The following is a 20423-nucleotide window of genomic DNA, read 5'->3' on the forward strand; positions in this document are numbered from 1 at the left end:
CTTTTATGAGAAATGAAGCTCCCAGGCACCCCATTGAGAAGATCTGGGTGGAAGAGGTCATAAGAATACCACTAATCACATCCCTCCACACGGGACCAAAGCCCAATGTCTCCAATACTTCAAGAAGGAAAGGCCAAGAGATCGAGTCGAAGACCTTGGAAATGTCCTCAATGTGGCACCTCAACCTATTAGAAAGAACCTTAGTAACCAACTTGGTCCTCAAGGCCAAGAGAATTCTAGGCTGATTTTTAGCATGCAGAAAACTTGTCGTCTGCTAGACGAGTATAAAATTGTCTTGTATGAAACGGCCTTTGATGAAGGCACTTTCAGCCTTAGAGAGCAGCCCCTCCATGTGGCACCTCAACCTATTAGAAAGAACCTTAGTAACCAACTTGGCGAAAGTGTGGATCAAACTAATGGGCCTGTAATCCTTGGCAAGTAGAGCATTATTATGTTTTGGCAGCAGGGTAATGAATACCTAGAAGAAATAATATTTTGGGAAGGCCAAAGATATTTTGGAAGAAATGCAATGTTTAAAGGCATCAAATTACAAATGTCAAATAATCAGAGCCTCTGACTACAGTCAAATAAACAGTAAAATAGGTTCCCGAAGTGGACAAATGTTCTGCAGCAGGGGCCAAAAACTAGGATCTTATCCACAGAGGCACTGCAACTTTTACAAGTAGAGAAATAAGTTTGAAACTGTTACAAAACGGATATTTGACAAGATAGATCCGGTACTCGCCATCCCGTAGAAGGCCCTTGAGTAAGCCCAGATCTATTATTCTTGCCTGTCTTCTAATAACATCCTGCCCCTCCTTATATAGAAGGGTAACCCTAACTTAATGGCTAAGCAACTCTAAGGCCGACTCCAGCAGATTACCTAAAGTTTACTCATATGCACTGTTTTGCACTGTTCCGAACAGTAGACTACACTATTCGTAGAGTGGCGTTTGAATATAGGTATGAGGATAGGTAAGGAGATAGTCTAACAAACCCTATCTTGCAGCACTGTTCACGCGCTACCGTGCCCGCGCGTGTAACTCTAACAAACCCTATCTGGACGGTACTGTTCACGCGCGTGAGCAGTACTAGCGGCTGACCTGGCACTGCACCGTGGACCCAGTGCCCATAATAGTATTCCACAGAGTGAAAAATTAGACCTGATTCCAGGACTCGTAAATGAGACTTTCAAAGTGACTAGTGTTCTTCAATCTAAAGCGAAGCAGCTCTACAAAAAGTGACTTTCAAAGGATCAAATGAATATTTAAATCAATACAGTTTTTTTTCTCGAACGACGCAGGAGATCTTCGTGTCATTTCGTTAAGAAGAGTAGAAATAGGATTGTCCAGCATGGCCGGACAGAGAACACAACAACCATACACACCCTTACAAACCAACCTGAAAAGATTAGATAAAACAGACAGAACATCCTGAAACTAGACCAGCAACAAACTCTAAAGAAAAATACCTGCTGCAAATCTAACTACCCATATGTGCAAATCATTACAGCTTTTTAAACAATGAAACGCTGAAAAAGATGACCAAGAAATGGAAAGAGTTTCATTTCACTTGATTCAAAACTTGGAAAACCCACCCATATTAATTAGGTGACTTCTTGCAAAAGGGCCTCTAGCTGAATTGGTTAGGTGGTCTGAGTAGCACTCCTCAGGTCCTGGGTTCGACTCCTCGTGGGAGCAAATTTCAGGTTGTGGTTAAAAAAATCCCCTCGTCTATCCCATGCCAAAGCACAGGTCTAAAGCTCGGCGTCATGATTCGAGGGTTTTCTCGACCTATGTGAGAAGGTCTTCTTCTTAATACAATACTCGGGGGCTGTCTTACCCCCCGCAGGTCGAGTTTTTTTTAATTAGATGACTTCTTGTACTAAGAAAGAAGGCACCAAGATTTAAGCAGAAGAGGACTCCAAACCTCAAACTTAGCTAGTCTCAGTTCTTTATATTAATTTGGTTGCACAATACAATTTGAGAGACATTATTTTTACTTTTGCTACAATTAAAGGAACCTACAAGCAGCAAACCTGTAACAAAAGTATGTTGAAGAACAACTCTTTTTGGTGCTCCAGTGCTGTAAGGAAACAGTTGGGATGAGATAGCCAAAGCAACCACTGTAATTTGCAGGAAGCCATGGATAATTGAAGTCTTCGACAACCAACGACTAGCAACAGGTGATAGAGGACCAAAACACCAACCAACCACTAATCCAACTACAGCTCCAACAATAACATCAGGCACAAAATATCCTGCAAAAAGGCCAAATCATGACGCCGTTAATGCATAACCATTGATGTCGAGTGCTGGAGTCTACTGTTTAGATTACAAAATTATTCTTAACCTACTATTAATCCATTCAATATATCCAATGAAGAACATAACCTAGTCAAGCTTATAATGTCTAGTAGCATATCCAGTACTCAAGTAAATCAAGGCAAGTTGACTATCTAAAAGGGTGTTTGGTTTGAGGAATGAGTTAGTCCATCATCTTCTCACTTTCCATTTTTTTTGTTTGGTTTGTAGAATGGAATGAGTTGATCCATCACCACCTCATTCCTCATACTCATAGTTAGTTAGTACTAATATGAGGGATGGGGTCATACCACCAAATTTGAGGAATGGACCCATGATACACCACCTCATTTTGGATGAAGTGATTCCTCAAACCAAACACCACATAATTGACACAAACTAAAGTTCACTACATGATATACGTCATTGTGGTGTTTGTGATAAAATATTGTTCCATCGCGAGTCTGCTCAAGGACATGTCGTATTGAAGGTTTTGGAGTTTAGAATCGAAAGTGAATTGTAGCCAAAGCAAGGTGTCATAGACGCCAGTCATCCCGCAGGTATGGGCCTAGGCACCTATAGTCTATAGTGGTTGCTGGCAGAATGTACAGTTAAATTTAAGCAATGAATTATTAAGGAGAGATCCTCATTTAGCCCGGGCCTGAAGTTTAGGTGCTCCCTTCTCTGACATGCCCAATCTTAAATATATGTTCAATCTTCAATGTCTTTGTGTTAAAGGGTTATCTACGAAAGTCGAAAGGGTCTCTAGTTGAATTGGTTAGGTAGAGTAGCAACCCTAGGACCTGAGTTCGACTCCCTGTGGGAGCAAATTTTAGGTTGGGGTTAAAAAAGTTCTCTCGTTTGTCTCATGCCAAAGCACAGGTCTAAAGCCCGGCCCTGATCATGGTTGTTTTCACATAGGCTACAGTAATGCTATGTATGGGTGGGGCAGCCGGGCAGGGTTCAAGGATTTTCTCGACCTACATGAGAAGATCTTATTCTTAATACAATGCCCAGAGGCCAGAGCTGTCTTACCCCACAGGTCGAGTTAAAGGTCTCTATCTTGCATGTCTGATGGCAGAGCCCAATAACCAGTACTTCACATTTTTATTCTCCTTAGTTTTTCCTATATTTTGTCAAGTCAGGTACAAAATGTCCTACTGCAAATGTGTCTTTGATAATTGGACCCCTAATGTGTCTTTAGCTATTAGGATGGTAGAGGAAAGATTTTTGTGGGAAATGGCTGGGGCTAAGGGCCTTTCCTACCTGTCTGCCCCTCTCCTCGAGGCTTTAGTCTTGGAGGTGGTTTAGGCCTGTAGTTGGTTGTTGTCCTCTTATGGATTCTTTTCAGTTTTGGGTTTTTAGACCTCCGTAAGGAGGTCTAGTCCTTGTGTACCTGGTCTTTTTAGACCTTTTTATCCCCTTCTTAATATATTGGGGTGCAGTTCTCCCGTGCTTTTTCGAGAAAAAAAACATGTCCTACTGCATTTGAAAAACTAACATCCAAATCATCATAAGAGAATATGGGAGATGAAAAAGAAATCATATTTAACAAGCAGAGTGCCTTCCAGTTAAGGATCCACGACACAGGACTACTGGAAGCGAACCAAGTTTACAGGTGTCAATAAGCAAACAACACAAAGTTAGGGAGTCACAGACGATAATTGCCTTAATGCAAGCATGATATTCAACTGTTCTCACAAAACTTTAATGCCACAAGTATTTGAAGAAATTCTCAATTAAAATCAACAGTAGCATACTAACCATATGGTTTTGGAAGAGATCCCATCATGCCCATCTTTTCAATCAGGAACTGGATAAGGAATCCACCATAGTAAAGACCGTAAAGGAGACATGGGGTCATAGGCAGCACATACGCAACCAACGACCTGTACATTATTGGTCTCAAGTAAAGATATTCAAACCAGATGTCAAAGTAAACATATTGTCATGGTTGGATGTGGGCTTAGCATAGGCATTCTGTTTAAAAAATCTACAGTATAGGATGATAGGTGACATATTTTCATGTAAAATCGTCAACTCTGATCATAACAGGGGCCAAAACGAACATTAAATAAGTACAAGAACATGAGATATCCACAGTTTGATATAGAACAAATAAGAGGTCAAAAATGCAATGCAATGCAATGTGCAACAGAAGTTACCATTTTTTAAAGCAAAAGCACTACGGGAAACACCTCCATTGATGACAGAAGAATTTCTCACCTAGGTGATTGTTGGCTCCACTGCTTCCTAATGATTCTAGAGACAAATCGTCCAAGAAGCATGGACATGGAAATGAAAAATGTTAGAAAACCTCCACTCAGCCCAGCTAGTGTGTAGACCTGCATAAAATGAAATTGACCAAGCATGAGCTATGATCATACAAATTATTAGATGAAAATAGTACATTGAAATAAAGGGAAATTTGGATCCATACCATTAAAAGATCACCACTTTAGATCCATACCATTACTATCTCACTTACATGTGGGTCCACATGAGTCAATGACATGTGGGGTCCATGGTATATATCTAAAGTTTGGATCTTTTAATGGTATAGATCCAATTGTTCCTGAAATAAAAGGTAACTTCAGGACCATATACAGCAGGGGCCTTCCCCTACCATATTCCTTCAACAGAAACTTTAGACCATATGAAGATAAAACCATTTCCTCTAAAAAATTTATAAATGTGCTTATCATGGTCACATCTATATGCATGTAAAATGTGAGCATAAGTTGACTAAAATAACTTCAAAAGGAAAAACACTAAAAATTGTTATTCACTACTCCGTCTGTCCGAGAAAGCTTGCAACTTAATCGTCCCAAGGTGAAGTTAGCAGATAAGAAAAAAGACCATGTGCCCTTATCCAACCACTACACAATACAATTTTGACAATTTTTTCTCTTTCATCGTGGTGGGGACCGGGGAGGACATGTGGCCAGAAATGAGTGGTGGTGGATGGTTTCACAGTGGGACCCACCATCACAGCTATTCGACTTGGGCTACAATTGCATGCATTTTGGGACAGCAAATGCTCAGAGGATGACATTATGGTAGTGCAAAACCTGCTGCCCTGTGAGATATCTTCTTTCCCTTGCTGCTATCACAGTCTCCCCCTGTCTCTTACAAGCTTACTGAAGAGCAAGTGCAGCCAATTGTGGACAGAATTCAGGACAGCTCCTGAATTGGAAAGTTGACTTATTAACAAGGGCAGGCAGAAGAATTCGAGTGCAACATGTCCTCACAGGCATGATCATTTACCTAGCTATGGCTATTGATCTCCCTGCTTGGGCCTTGGATGCCATTGATAAAATCAGAAAGGGTTTCCTGTGGCGTGGACGCAAAGAAGCATAGGGGGGCATTGCCTTCTGTCCTGGGCAAGATTGTGTCGGTCCCTTAAGCTGGGAGGTTTGGGTATTTCCATCTTACATGAGATGAGCTGGGCGCTTCGTATGAGATGGCTCTGGCTGCATAAAACTGATCCAAGGCGTCCTTGGACTAACATGCCAATCCAAGTTCCCTATAAAGCTAGGGCTTTCTTCTCCACTGTTCTGATCTCGGAGGTGGGAAATGGGGCCAATACCTTGTTTTGGACAGATAAGTGGCTTTCGGGGAAAAATCAGCGATATTGCTCCTAGATTATTCCAAACCATACCAAGGAAGATTGCTAAACAAAGAACAGTCCAAGAGGCCTTACTAAATAGAAGATGGATCTCAGACATCAAGGGAGCCTTATTTGTTGGAGTATTAGTGGAATATATTCAGCTGTGGGATCTCCTATCTGAAGTAGTGCTGCAGCAAGAACTAGAAAACAAACATGTGTTCAACATAGCCTCAGATGGTATTTATTCAGCTAAATCTGATCATAACCGTATATCTCTTTATGCTGATGATGTGGTGATCTTCCTCCACCCTGTGGCATCTGATTTTGAGATCACCATGGACATTCTCACGATTTTTGGTGAGGCGTCTGGGCTTGAAACAAATATGGCAAAGAGCAGCGTTTTCCCCATCCACTGTGCTGTTGAAAATCTAGATACCATTCATAACCTGCTGCCATGCGTTGTTGCCAACTTCCCCTACAAATACTTGGGGGTGCCTCTATCCTTTTTTCTCAAAAACGCGCAGGAGAACTGCGCCTCATTATATTAAGAAGAAAAAGAAACCAGGGTCTAAAGGAAGGCCCAATACAAAAGACCCCTTACAGGGGCCAGAACACGCATACAGGAAGGAATCCATCTAGGAAAACAAAAAAACCACACACTGCCAGGGAAGTCCCTAGGGCTCAGCTAAGGGGGCTGCCAGGTAAGAAATGCCTTTTGCCCCCGCAATTTCCCATCGATGCATCTCCTAAAGCTTGGTAAACAGCACCTCCAACTGTTCATTGATAAGATTACAAATCGTCTACCCAGTTGGAAAGCCGATCTATTGACCAGAGCTGGAAGATTGATTCTTGTCCAGATTGTTTTGTCTTCAATGACTATTTACTTAATTATGGCCATGGACCTTCCTTCTCGGGCTATCAAAGCAATTGACAAAATCAGAAGAAGTTTCCTGTGGAGAGGAAAGAAAGAATCTATGGGAGGGCGTTGTTTGGTAGCTTGGAACAAGGTTACTAGACCAAAAGAATTTGGAGGATTGGGCATCTCAAACCTGCAAAAGATGAGTTGGGCTCTTAGTCTGGTTGAAAAAAAACTGAACCTGGCCGGCCATGGGCATCCTTTAAAATAAATGCTCATCCTTCTGTTAAGGCCTTCTCGGCAACGGTTTCTTCGGTGGTGGGCAACGGTAGAAACACCATGTTTTGGATAGATAAATGGATTGATGGCCAGAGTCTAAGTCAACTGGCCCATCATCTGGTCAAGTTGGTCTCTTCTAGGGCTAAAAAGAGGAGTGTCCACGATGCTCTCACATCAAGGAACTGGGTGCAAGACATAAGAGGAGCTATCACTGTAAGTGTTTTGTCTGAATTTCTCAAAGTTTGGGACCTCACTGCAGGCAGGGCCCTACACCCGGATCAAGAGGATGAGCATATATGGCTGCTCTCAAGCTCAGGTTTTTACTCTGCCAAATCGGAATATGCCGGTTTCTTTCTTGGAGCAACAATTTTAAAACCTTGCGAGAGAATTTGGAAAACTTGGGCATCTGGTAAATGCAAGTTCTTCATGTGGCTTGTGGCTCACGGTCGCTGCTGGACAGCAAACCGTCTGGCAAAGAAGGGGCTACCTCACCCTCAATTATGTCTGTTGCGTGATCAGGAGGAGACCCTAAACCATTTGTTAGTCTCCTGCGTTTTCTCACGGGAAGTTTGGTTTCAGATTATGAAATATGTCTGGTTGCAACACCTTGGTCCTATCCATGAGAACAATGTTTTCAAGTCGTCCGATTAATCGCGATTAGTCGTGATTAATCGTCCAAGTCGGTTTGGACCAATCCCGATTAATCGTCCAAGTCGTCCGACTAATCATGATTAATCGCGATTAATCGTCCTAGTTGGTCATCTAGAACGACCAGCAAGTCGTCTGACTTGAAAACATTGCATGAGAACTCTTCCTTTGAGGATTGGTGGGAAGGAGTTGCCACAGTTCCTGTTGATCCAGCATATAAGGGGCTGCACAAGGGCCTGAATTCTCTGGAATCACCACAACCGTTGTGTATTCAATGGTGTGCAGCCTAGTTCTAGCATAGTCATCAATTGGGTCAAGGAGGAGTCTCACCTCTGGTGTAGGGCTGGAGCCAGTGGTTCATCTAGCATCCTTACGCTCCAGCGAACCAATCGGTGATCTTTGTTTAGGGTCTCCATGGTCACGGGTCTAGCTGTTTATATTGTTGTATTTCTACCTATAATCTAGTGTGTGGGTTTGTGTGGGAGTTGTATGAGGTTTCTCTTTTTACCGCACCTTTTCTTCTTAATATAATGATACGCAGCTCTCCTGCGTTTTCGAAAAAAAGGGTCTTTTGCAGGATCAACTTCTTTTGGCCACTACCATAGGGTGTGGAAAACCTAGGCCCCACCAAAGTGCAGATTTTTCCTCTGGCTTGCAGCTCACAAGAGGTGTTGGACTGCTGACAGGCTTGCTAAAAGAGGTCTTGACCACCCATTCAAGTGCCCTTTATGCGACCAAGAAGCTGAAACCTTGGACCATCTTTTAGTATCTTGTGTTTTCTCAAGGAGTTCTGGTTCAAGCTACTGAGACAATTGGGTCTGCAATTTCTTGCCCCACAGCCATGTTTGCCCTCCTTTATGTTATGGTGGGAAGAAGCTTTAGGGTCTGTCAATGGACCTATCAAGAAGGGGCTAAATTCTCTCATTTCCTTGGGGGCTTGGATCATCTGGAATCATCTAAACAAATGTACCTTTGAGGGTTGGACCCCCCAATGTTTCTCTAGCTCTTAGTTTAGCTAGGGAAAAGAGATTGATGTGGGAAATGGCTGGGGCAAAAAGCCTCCCCTACTTGGTGGCCTCCACCCCTGATGCTTAGTTCAATGTAGTGTAGTTTCCTAGATGGATCTTTTTTGGTTTCTGAGTTTTCGACCTCCATAAGGAAGTCCTTGAATCTGGTCTTCTTTAGACCTTTTTTCCCCTCTTCTTAATATAATGGCAAGCAGTTCTCCTGCGTTTTTCGAGAAAAAACAGTAAGTATGTCCTTTTTCTCTCCCCCAGCTAAAATAAACCAGCAAACAAAAATCCAAAAAAAACTATCACAAATCACCTCCCAAGAATGAAATCCACATCATAAATTATGTAACCATGATCAGTTTCTTTGTTCTAGATAGGTAGACCCTGACTACTATTCGCAAAAGTGCCATCCTAGGTACAATAGGCAGTACTAAAGCATCGTTTCAACCTGCCCATGGTATCTAAAATGTTGGAATAATCTTGTGTCTAGGTGCATGCTAGTGTCTAAGTTCATAGATATTAGACTGTTGGTGCGTGTCACAGGCGAAAGGGCCTCTAGCGTAACGGTTAAGGCTTCCGAGTAGCACCTCCAGGTCCCAGGTTCGATCCCTCTCGTAAGCGAATTTCGGGCTTGGTTAAAAAAATCACCTCGTTGTGCCCCACCCGCTCCCGGGGATCGATATATTGCGCGCCACCCTCCGGCTAGGCCGTTGAAGAGTAGTCAGTTGACTCGGCCCGTTAGTGATTGGGATCAGGGTTATGGGGCTTTCTCGGCCGGGGCTTTGTTTCGGTCAGGGGCGGACCCATGTTGGTCCCAGTGAGGGCACAGGCCCCGGCTCAAAATCTGTTAACTGGAGTTAGCAGACAACTTTTCACCATTAGTGCCCCATCTCAAGCAAATTAGAGGCCCTCACTCATGTACATATTCAGCTAAACTTCACATATGGCTAGAAGTGTGCCCCAACTTAGTTTTTTGTCTGGGTCCGCCCCTGGTTTCGGTCTCTTCTTAATATAATACCGGGAGAGCGGTCTTTCCCTCCTCGTTCGAGTTTTTTTTGGTGTGTCACAGCTGTAATGAGCTTAGGCTCAGCCCTTATACTATTCTATCTATTAATATAGCAGCCCCACCCTAATTAGGGTTAGTGTTTCTACTTCTATAATGGTATCAAGCCTCTTCTTTCCTTCCTCCAAGGTTATTAAAACGATAAAACGTTGAAACGCTCATGGGTGAAATTATGACTTTTAAACGTTGAAACGTAGTTTTAAACAACATAAGAAAAATACAAAGTTTTAATCGAAGTTTAAACGTAGTTTTAAACAACATAGAATAAAACGTTTAAATGAAGTGTTGGTGGTGTTGAACGACACTCACTTGCCAGCATCAACAACTGTGCACCTCGTTGTACCACAAGCGAGAGCATACCTTGGCGAGGTAGACGCCAACGAGATCCAGGAGGCTGGTACCAAGACACCGGCGCTACCAACCACAATACCACATGACGGACCGCAACATCTACAAGTTCGATCGTGTTGTGCAAGGAACCATTCGGTTCAGCGACAGCTCGCTCGTCGAGATCCAACGATGCGGCATGTTTGTGGGGAAGAATAGTGAACATGGGGCGCTCTTTGATGTTTACTTCATCCCGCGCCTAAAAAACAACATCATCGGCACTGGTCAACTTGATGAGTGTGGCTCATAGGTGAACATCAAGGATGGTGTGTTGCGGATCTAGGATCTCGCCAGCACCATCCCCTTGCAAAAGTGAACCATGGCCGAAATCGGTTTTACATCCTATGGTTCAACGTTGCTCGCCCGATTTGTCTCTCCATGTAACATGACAACGAAGTGTGGTGTTGGCACGCTCGCTACAGCCACATAAGCTTTCACTTGTTGCGTCAACTTGGTCGCTTAGACATGGTGTGCGACCTAGGGCCTACTGCAGCTGGATGACGTGGAGCAACTCTGTGACACCTGCATCACGATAAAGCATCATCTCACTCTATTTCCAGCTAAGGCGAAGTACTGCACGGACAACGTCCTAGACCTCATCCACGACGACCTTTGTGGACCTATCTCGACGACAACACCCGACGGGCACCACTACTTGTTGGTAGATATGACACGAGCCACATTATGTGGTTGTCGCTTCTCCTAGCTAAGAGTGATGCAACGGCGCGATCAAGAAGTTCTAGGCTGATGTAGAGATGAAGAGCAGACGAAAGCTCCATGTCCTATGCTCGGACAACGGCGACGATTTCACCTCCATCGAGTTTGGCCACTATTGCAAGGATCACAGTGTGCAGCGACACTTCTCCATGTCGTATATGCCACAATAGAACCGCGTGGTGGAGAGGCGCAACCCGTCAATCCTTGTCATCGTGTGCGCCCTCCTGGAGACACTACGTTTTGGGGGAGGCTGTGAGCACAGCAGTCTTCCTCAACCGGACGCTGACGAAGAGATTCAGCGTCCGCCTTTTGCGGTGTGGTATGAGCACAAGTTGGCGGTGAGCTTCCTATGTACATTTGGCTCTCTTAGCTTTGTGAAGGATACGTGGTCGAAATTGCACAAACTTGACGATCGTAGAACCCAAATGGTCATCATAAGGCTACGGGGAAGGTTCCAAAGCATACCGCATGCTCGAGCGTAGGTCTCGGCGAGCCAATGTCGAGGCTGGGAGCAGCGCCGCGACGCGGGCCGCGGCAGCAGCATCCAGGCCCGTGGGGATGTCGGCCCCGAGGGTGACGACGAGCTGGCCGGAGAGGGGGAGCTCGACCATGGAAGGTTCGGGGCGGGAGGGGAAGATCCGGCAGCAGGGGTGGCTTAGAGGCGCACCGGAGCCGAGGCGGCGCACACTGGGGCGCGTCCTGGAGGGGGAGGGGAGGTCCGCGCACCGACGGAGGAGGGAGCAGGGGCCGCGCTCTGGCTGCCAGGCCAGGTGGCCGGCGGCTGTGGGGATGGGGGAGGAAGAGAGAGAAACGTAAACCTAGCTCTGGTACTAAGTTGGATGGGGAACCCTAACCCTAACTCAGGGTTAGGTGATTGTATTTTTTTCGCGAGCACGCAGGAGAGCTGTGTATTAGTATATTAAGAAGAGTGAAGGCCTGGGAACAGACCAAAATACAATCACAGCCTGGCCCATTAATAGGCATGGGAACAAGCAGGGTGATTGTATTAATAGACAAGTTAGATGGGTCTGTCCCATTACACAGGGGTGAGATTGTAATTACAAGGGGCTAACCCCAAAACCCTAACAGGTACTCTAACAATTTATTAGAGGCTATCGCAGCCTGATCTGTAGCTCACATTGGCTATATTAGAAGGGGAAATCAGAAAAGGATAAGTTTCCAAACACCAAAACACTTGTACTCGTGTGTGTTACTGTTGGAGGCTTTAGGCCTGCCATAAAAATGTAACTATAACCTATTGTGTCCTGATGTGTCAATGTAACAGGAATATAAAAATGTTGAAAACCTTACCATAGTTATTAAAGAATACAACCCAAAAGCACCCCAAAAGTGTGCTTGCTCCGATAGCCCCTAGAGTTTAATAACAAAATCGATTAGAAGGAACAAACTATATTCAGTTAAACTGCAGTTTCACAACCAACAGATAAATGTTTTATGCAGATTTCAGAATGTTATCAGATCTTTTATCTGCAGAACTTATGTACCATAAGAATTCTGGAGCAGTAGTGCAGGACAAATATAGTGCAGTAGTGCACTAGTAGTCTAGATGACTACTAGATCCAGTTCAAGATATATGGCGTATAACTTCTGCAATATTGCTCATATTCATATGCATGGCTGAACAAAGGTTAAATGGCTTTTTCTTCCATATGCAGACACAATATTTTACATCTATTCAACATTTGTGTATCTTTTTTTTTCTCGAACGCGCAAGAGGCATGCGCATCATTTCATTAAGAAGAGAAAGGAAAAAGATCCATAAAGGATCAATACAGGGAGACACAAAAAACCCCATTACGGCGGCCGAAAACAAATTTGTGTATCTATAGCCATAGACTTTTTCTCGAACATGTATCTATAACCATAAACATTCATAATAACCATTCAGTCTCGTTAACAAAGTACTATAGTTGACTCCCTATACCATTTTATTGGTTTCTTGACCAAAATGGTGCTATATAAAAGAAAATAAATGGAACAGTATGGTATGTGGTTGAGGCAGACTGGTCAAAAGCAAAAACATAACCAGTGAATCTCTGTGCATAAAGTAAGCTAATTTAGAAATACATGATCATGTATGTAAATTACTGTTTGTAACATCAACTTGTTACTGCTAATACAAACAAAGAAACATCATCATATATTGTATTCTTTTTCAACAAGGGAAGTGACCAGATATATACATACATGCACGAGCATACCCAAAAAGAATAACAGAAAGGGTACCACAAAGTACATGTTTATAAGGAAATACCCATGTAAGCCTTGGCAGCAATAGACCAATCAATGAAGTAGGGACAAACATTAGGAACGCCAAATAAGGGTGAGCAAACCTGCATCAATGCAATGAATATGTAATAACATACAATTTGATTGGTAGCATTTTAAGTAAAAATACAATAAACAGAATTTGTTTGTTTCATATATTTTCAGATTGTAGCATAAAGAAATAGATAACATATAGGTGACATATGTAATAAGAAAAAATCACATAATGAACTGAACTCATTTTCCGAACTGCTCAACTGCACCAGTGGCTCAGGTTTCAAAAAGGAGATAAACATTACTGCAGCAACTGTTCACGACTAGTTCATAAATAGATTCATTGCATACTCTTGCATGCAAGTGAAATAACATTGTAAAGACGAGATAGTTCAATATGGATCATAGTGAATGTCCACTGGGACGTGCAAATCCATACTATTTAGACTTGTAGATTTAAATGCATATCTTATTATGAACAACAGATAACATGTTAAAGAAGGGAATGAGAATGTCCAAAAGATGAATAGATATGACATCTGAGGTGCAGGATACACAAATCTAGAAGCAATACTGTCACAACTGAGTAGATGGACTCAAACACTTCGATGCGATCTCAATTTCCTAGGAGATCAATAAAACACCTATGGGCACTAAAACAACAACAAAGCCTTTTAGTCCCAAGCAAGTTGGTGTAGGCTACCTATGGACACTAAAACTTATATAAAAATAAATATTTACCAATTCATTGCATTCTTTGTGAATAATAATCTTAATGCTGCAGCCAGAGCAGGAATAAATATTGCAAGGATTACACCAAACGTATGGAGTACCATTCCTGCAACCATATGTGAGAAGCATTATAATCGGCCAGCAGAATATTGTACATACATCATAATCATGTGAATGTCATTCAAGATTGATTAGCACTAATGCTAGTATCTAATCTGGTTCAATTTGCCAAAATATGGGGATTACAGTGTCCATACATCTTTTCCTGGGATTGAGCACTTCCCATAAACTTCACAAAATATGTGTCTATTGATGAGAATTACTCGGCTTTTGATCATCTGATGGATACATTGATCTCTATGGTGCCTGCTTGTATCGTTGTTCAAAGTCTAGCTCATCAGTTCATTGAGAAATTTCACCTACAGATTTGTTATAGGAGTTCAATATGAATTTGATTCACTTCGTGCACGATTGTTGCATTAGTTCTGACACACCATGACTAAGGCATTGTCTGAATTACTTGTTGAAGAGACTCATCTTAAGTCTATGTCTTGTTCTATTAGTGTGGGTTCTCACAGTATGCTATATGATCATCTTCGAGTTTTTGAATGTACATGTTATGTCTTGTTAGCACCCTGTGAGCAAACTAAATTGACTGTTCCATCGGTTGAGTACTTGACTGTATTTTTCTTGGATCCAGTCCTGAACATAAAGGCTATCGATGTTATGATCCATCTTCTCTCGCATTTGCATTTCATGAGATGTGAGTTTCAATGAAAATCGACCCTTCTTTCGCAACTCGTCCACCCACTCATGCTTTCCCACAGGATCCACCTCTTTCATCTGTCTTCCTCGCATTCATGATCCTTCATTTGCGCCATCATCTTCTACTTTATCCACACCTGATGTCCACATTCCCATCACACCACCTTCCACTTCAACATCATGTTCATCTTACTCTTCTAAACCACATGTCACCCAGACCTACACTCGTCGTCTTTGCTCTATTCACATGGGTAGTCTTAATGTTGATCCTGTTGCAAATTCTTGTACTAACAATATTGAGTCTCATATTATTCTTAATCAGGGATATCATCTTTGTGATCGTGGCACCATTGAACCTCCAGAAGGCTATGCTTTTCCACGAGTTGGTTCGGTAATTGTTGAACAATCCTCTTATCAAGAGGTTTCTGGGAGACCTGAGTGGCAGCTTGCTACGATCGAGGAATTGTGTAATCTTTACCGCACGGGTACATGGGTTATAGTTCCTTTACCCTCGAATGTTGTACCAATCACATGTAAATGGGTCTTCAAAGTCAAGACAAAAATCTTATAGTTCCACTGAGAGATATAAAGCTCGTCTTGTGGCTCGCGGTTTTCAACAGACTCAGGGGCTTGATTATGATGAAACTTTTTCACCAGTTGCACATATGACTTGTTCGTACTTTGATTGCTGTTACGGCCTCATCCTCTTGGACTATCTCTCAGATGGATGTCAAAAATACTTTTCTTCGTGGTGACCTGCATGAAGTTTATATGCATCCACTCCCTGGTGTTGATGCTCCCTCAAGGCATGTTTGTCGTCTCTGTTGCGCCTTATCTAGTCTAAAAAATGCCCTTCGTGCTTGGTTTGAGAGATTTATTATGTAATCAAGGTTGTTGGTTTCTCTTCTAGTGATCATAATCCTGCATTATTCGTTCATATCTCTCAAAAAGGCCACACTTATATTATATGTGGATGTCATGCTAATTACAAGTGATGATTAAGAGTGTATTTCTCATTTAAAGAAACACCTTATTAAGGAATTTCAAATGTCTGATTGGGTCCTCTTAGTTATTTCCTAGGTATTGACTATTGAGGTTCTACAGACTCCAAAAGGTTTTTATCTCTCACAGCCCAAGTACATACAGGATCTTCTTGATCGTTCTGGTCTTACTGATACACGCACGGTTGTGACACCAATGAATATTCACTTGTAATTTTGTATGACCAATGGGACACCTCTAAAGGATCCATCTTCAAATCAATATATTGTGGGCAGTCTAGTTTATGTCACAACCAACAGGCCTGGTATTGCTCACGTTGTTCATGTTTTGAGTTAATTTGTATCAACACCTACCTTAGTTCATTATGGTCATTTGCTTCGTGTGCTGAGATATTTACGAGGGACAACATCAGATGTTTACTCTATGCTTCTGATAGCCCTCTTCAACTTCATGCTTACTCTGATGCCCAAGGTTATTAAAACGACGAAACGTTGAAACACTCATGGGTGAGTTTTAACTTTTAAACGGTTTAAACAAAGTTTAAACGTAGTTTTAAACAACATAGGGAAATTTCAATATATCATAATTTCAGGCAATTATATCAAGTCAAATATCAAACAACCAACATAAGTTCACATAATAATATTGTGCAAAATGACATGTCCACAACCACATTACCACAATAACACAAGTTCAACTAATAGCAAGTCGACAACTGCAAACAAAGTGGAATGAGATGTCTAATAGTCCACAAACACAAACATAGCACAAAAGCAACTAAAGTAGAATGCCATGTCCACAACCACAAGCACACAAGAGTTACTCAAACACTCAATAACCATCATCCAAATCATCTAAACCAACATCATCCTTGTCTTGCTCATCACCACGGCCACCACTGTTGTTTGTTTCTTCTTCATCATCCATGTCAAGGTCGTCAAGCACAAAATTGTCATCCCATTGAACGCCGCACTATTACAGGTTACTGTATTCTTCTTGGATCCTCTCCTAATGCATGGAAATCCAAGAAACAAGCAGCTATATCTCAATCTAGTAATGAAATAGGACTTTGCGGGGGCTGTTTGGGACAATTTTTTCCTAAAGAACTTTTCTGAGGATTCCTAGATAATCTAGTTGTCACGAGAATCTAAATATCGCGGGGTTTGCATGCGGAGGAAGATGAAGGGGATTGCACGATTTAGGGTTTAGGGAGTGGCGGATCTCTCCCGTCGCACCAACTCGACGGATTATGGATCCACGTTGATTTGGGCGATTTTCAAACAAGTGATTCTCACATAAGTGAGCTGAGAAGCGAAGCATTTGGCTGCTAGAAGCCGAATTCGACGGCCAGAATCCAACTAGAAGCCGAAAGAAACAGACCCGAGCTCTTGCCACTAAGACTGCTGAAATTATTTGGTTGTGATGGCTCTTCGCTGATCTTGGTGTCCCTTGTGACACCACCTCTTTTATGTGATAACATGGAAGCTATGCAGATTTCTCATGATCCTGTGAAGCATGAACTTACTAAACACATTCAAGTTGATGTATCATTGATCCTCAATATGTGCCCTCAGAAAATTAATTGGCAGATTTCTTCACAAAAGTGTAAATTAAAGCACAACATCACTTTCACTTGATCAAACTCAATACTTTAGATCCTCCACTTCCACCTTGAGGTTGAGGGAGGTGTTAAGGCCCATACTACTGCTAAGGCATGTTAGCTATATATTCTCTACAGTCCCTATGGACCAAGCGTGTTTCGTCCAACTCAAGGTTAGTAACATATACTTCTCCACTCATTAGTCATCTCGTTCGACCGAAAGATATGGTTGAACTTGATTAGCCATACCATAGCCATGCCCCAGTGGCATCTCCATACCTCAATTGGGATACAATCAGGACCCATCACCTTACCCCAATCATCATTTTCAATGCCTCTCTAACCTCAAAAAATATTCTAAAAATAAATTGTCTGGCATTCTCTTGTCAATTAAGTTTCTTGTAGTTTGGATATATATGTCAAACTAATTATGCATGAACCATGTTGTGTCCAACCAAACATATCCTCTATCCCCTTCTAATTCCTTAAATTGCACGCTCATATAAAAAATAGAACCACCAATAAGTATCATTTTCAATGTACATTCCACATTTCAGTCTTACCTCTCATGAAACCTAGGAGAGTTACAAACCATGACATCAAGGTAATGTTTGGGAACTTCAGGAACAGCGGTACAAGAAGAAAAATGGCTATCGGTAGACTGTGAAGAATCAGAGATATATCACGAGAATAAAATACCTGTGTAGGAATGAAGAACATTATTAAAATTAATCGCAATTCACAAGCAATGGCAGAAATGCATATGAAAAGTGAGAAAAGATATTATTGTTTAGAACCAGCGTTCACATCAATTAGTGTCATCCTGCAAATATGCAAGAATACGGAGTAACTTACCATGAACCAAGTCAAATAATCAAAAAAGACCGCCCCCACATCTTCAATTCCATCCTTAGCAGCTTTATTAGATATCTCGTTCTCTTTTAACAACATAGGATTTGTGAATGCCTTCACAAGGTTGAATAAATTTTCACCACGTGCTTGAATACTTCCAGGACTGGTACATAAAAGATAATTCTTCAATTATATTACTTTCATATAAAATATTAGATTTTTTCTATAGTTTAATACATACAGTAGATTCTCCAATGTATCATATGAAGTATGATAGAAATAACCACCGAGAACAAAAATTATATCAAGTCCTGGAATGTTTGTAATGTCTTCAGCAAATATTCTATAATCTGTATCACCTGGAATTATTCCAAACATATCCTGCATATAGGAATTAGAATCCAAATATATCAGCTAGATTGCACAGAAGTACTAGCCTTAGATGACACTGGCTGCGATATGGCATTGAAGATCAACACAAAGGATGGACCAAGCATCAGAAAAGAGAACCTTACCAATTTTGAGCTTAATTCATGTAGAAGTTAGAGGTTAGCCAATTAAAAATTAAGCTTAAACTTATTTAGATCTATATAAGAGAAATAACTGCCTAATTGCAATAGAAATGTCTTTCCAGGCAATAGATGCTGGATGGATAATGGATTACAGGCTTGCACAGAGGGAGGCTGCCACAAAAGTCGCAGCCCATTATGCAACCAGGAAGATGAGACCATCCAGCATATCTTGTTAGGTTGTGCTTTTTTCCAGGCAGGTCTGATTCTCCATTCTCTGGTGATGGATTTCCCTGAGCTATCTCCACAAGCGACTGATGTTATCTTCTTTGATTGGTGGCTTGGGATCAATGCATCGACACCAGGTACCATCAGGAAGGGCATGTAACAAGATATTGTGGAGACACTTGATTTTACCGGTGCATCTCCCAATATGCAGCAGGTTCTCTGACAGGTCACTGATGAGAGTAACATGTGCTGCTTAGTGGGGGCTAGGGGGTTAGTGCAGTTGGAAGTGGCTACAGCTTCAGTGGTCATGTTGTTTAGGGCATGTTTGTTTGAGCTGCAGTTTTTTAGCTTTTGGCACCAAAGCTGGCATTCTGCCTTTTCGCTCCTGGCTGTTGGCTTTTTGCTATTGCCTTAATAAAAATTTAGCATATCAGAACACCAAAAGCCAGAAAAGCTACTCTCAATGTGCTTTTCAGCTTTTTTTCATTTCCTCATAAGCTAGCTTTCCAAACTTTTCAAAAACCAACTCAATAGCTGGGTTGTTTGTTTCAGCTTATGGCTTTGCAGAAGCCAAACAAACAAGCAGTTTGCTAATCGCTGTTTTTGGATTGGCGCTCATGTACATCAAAAGGCTGTGAGTAGCTATGGGTGGGTGCGTGTGATGTAACCTATTTATTCTTCTTAATGCAAAGATGCAAAAGCTTTTGACCTGTTGATAGCCAACACCTTTAGGAAGAGAGACTCACATTTAACCTATAGTAGTGGCCAGCACTTTAGTCAAATTGACTTTGTCCTACAAGAAGAGAGGATAAAAAAGCATGGTTGGATTATAATGTGATGTCTAAAGGAGTGTGTTGTCTCTCAACATAAGCTTGTGGGGCCGGTCTTTCGTTTTCAGGTGTGTGCCTATAAGGATAAACAAGCCAAGATAGCGAGAACAAAGTGGTGGAAATTGAAATGGGAGAAGGCAGAAATCTTCAAGAAAAAGCACCATCAAAGAGGGCACTTGGAAAGAATAAAATGACGCAAAGAACATGTGGGAGAATATGGCAACTTGGGCGCCATATCCTATTCAAATGTATGGAGTTGTTAGCCTCTCCACCCCCGTCCACACCTCGCGCCTCCCACATGGCGACCGGTCGGGCGTAGATCCGCCGACAGCGGCCACCCAGTCCAAGCCTACCCCGACCACCTTCCCCGGCAGCCCCACCCCCCACATCCTACCCCCCTCAAGTCCATCATCGGATCTCTCAGGATCTCGGCTGCCCGCGCCGCCATTAATCACAGGCGGGTGAGCTTCGCTCCTACCCCACCTCGCCCTGTCAACCCCACCAGCACCATGTCTGCCATAACTCACCCCCTCCCTCACTCTGTACGGCGACGGGATCCAGCGCTGCTGCGGCCAAATCCGGCGCATTGAAGCCTAGAGACCGCCCTGTTGGCGACCATCCCTACCGACATGACGACAAGACAGGGGCTGCAGGCGGCGGGTCGACTAACGTCTCTGCGAGCGGATCCTGGTCTCCAATCCGCCCCAAAACACTTATGGCGAAACTCCTTCCCAAATCGACGACAC

The 20423-nt window shown here is 42.4% G+C and overlaps 1 protein-coding gene across 3 annotated transcripts in view; it reads right to left on the reverse strand.

Annotated features, from left to right (window-relative positions):
* Positions 1-20423, reverse strand: part of LOC100279629 (Zn-dependent exopeptidase superfamily protein) — a 40229-nt gene that overhangs the window by 3581 nt on the left and 16225 nt on the right. For 2 of the 3 annotated variants that reach the window (XM_035960535.1, NM_001152625.1), the window contains exons 8-16: positions 18352-18491; positions 18114-18273; positions 17822-17957; positions 13901-13997; positions 13152-13230; positions 12188-12247; positions 4530-4648; positions 4068-4192; positions 2039-2260 (exon numbers count right to left, since the gene is read on the reverse strand). In XM_035960535.1, the coding sequence (XP_035816428.1) occupies positions 2039-2260; positions 4068-4192; positions 4530-4648; positions 12188-12247; positions 13152-13230; positions 13901-13997; positions 17822-17957; positions 18114-18273; positions 18352-18491 (1138 nt within the window). Of the gene's footprint in view, positions 1-2038; positions 2261-4067; positions 4193-4529; positions 4649-12187; positions 12248-13133; positions 13231-13900; positions 13998-17821; positions 17958-18113; positions 18274-18351; positions 18492-20423 lie in introns of all 3 variants that reach the window. The other variant, XM_020540463.2, reaches the window with a different exon arrangement.

Source organism: Zea mays, chromosome 7, assembly GCF_902167145.1.
Source record: "Zea mays cultivar B73 chromosome 7, Zm-B73-REFERENCE-NAM-5.0, whole genome shotgun sequence".
Taxonomy (NCBI): Eukaryota; Viridiplantae; Streptophyta; class Magnoliopsida; order Poales; family Poaceae; genus Zea; species Zea mays.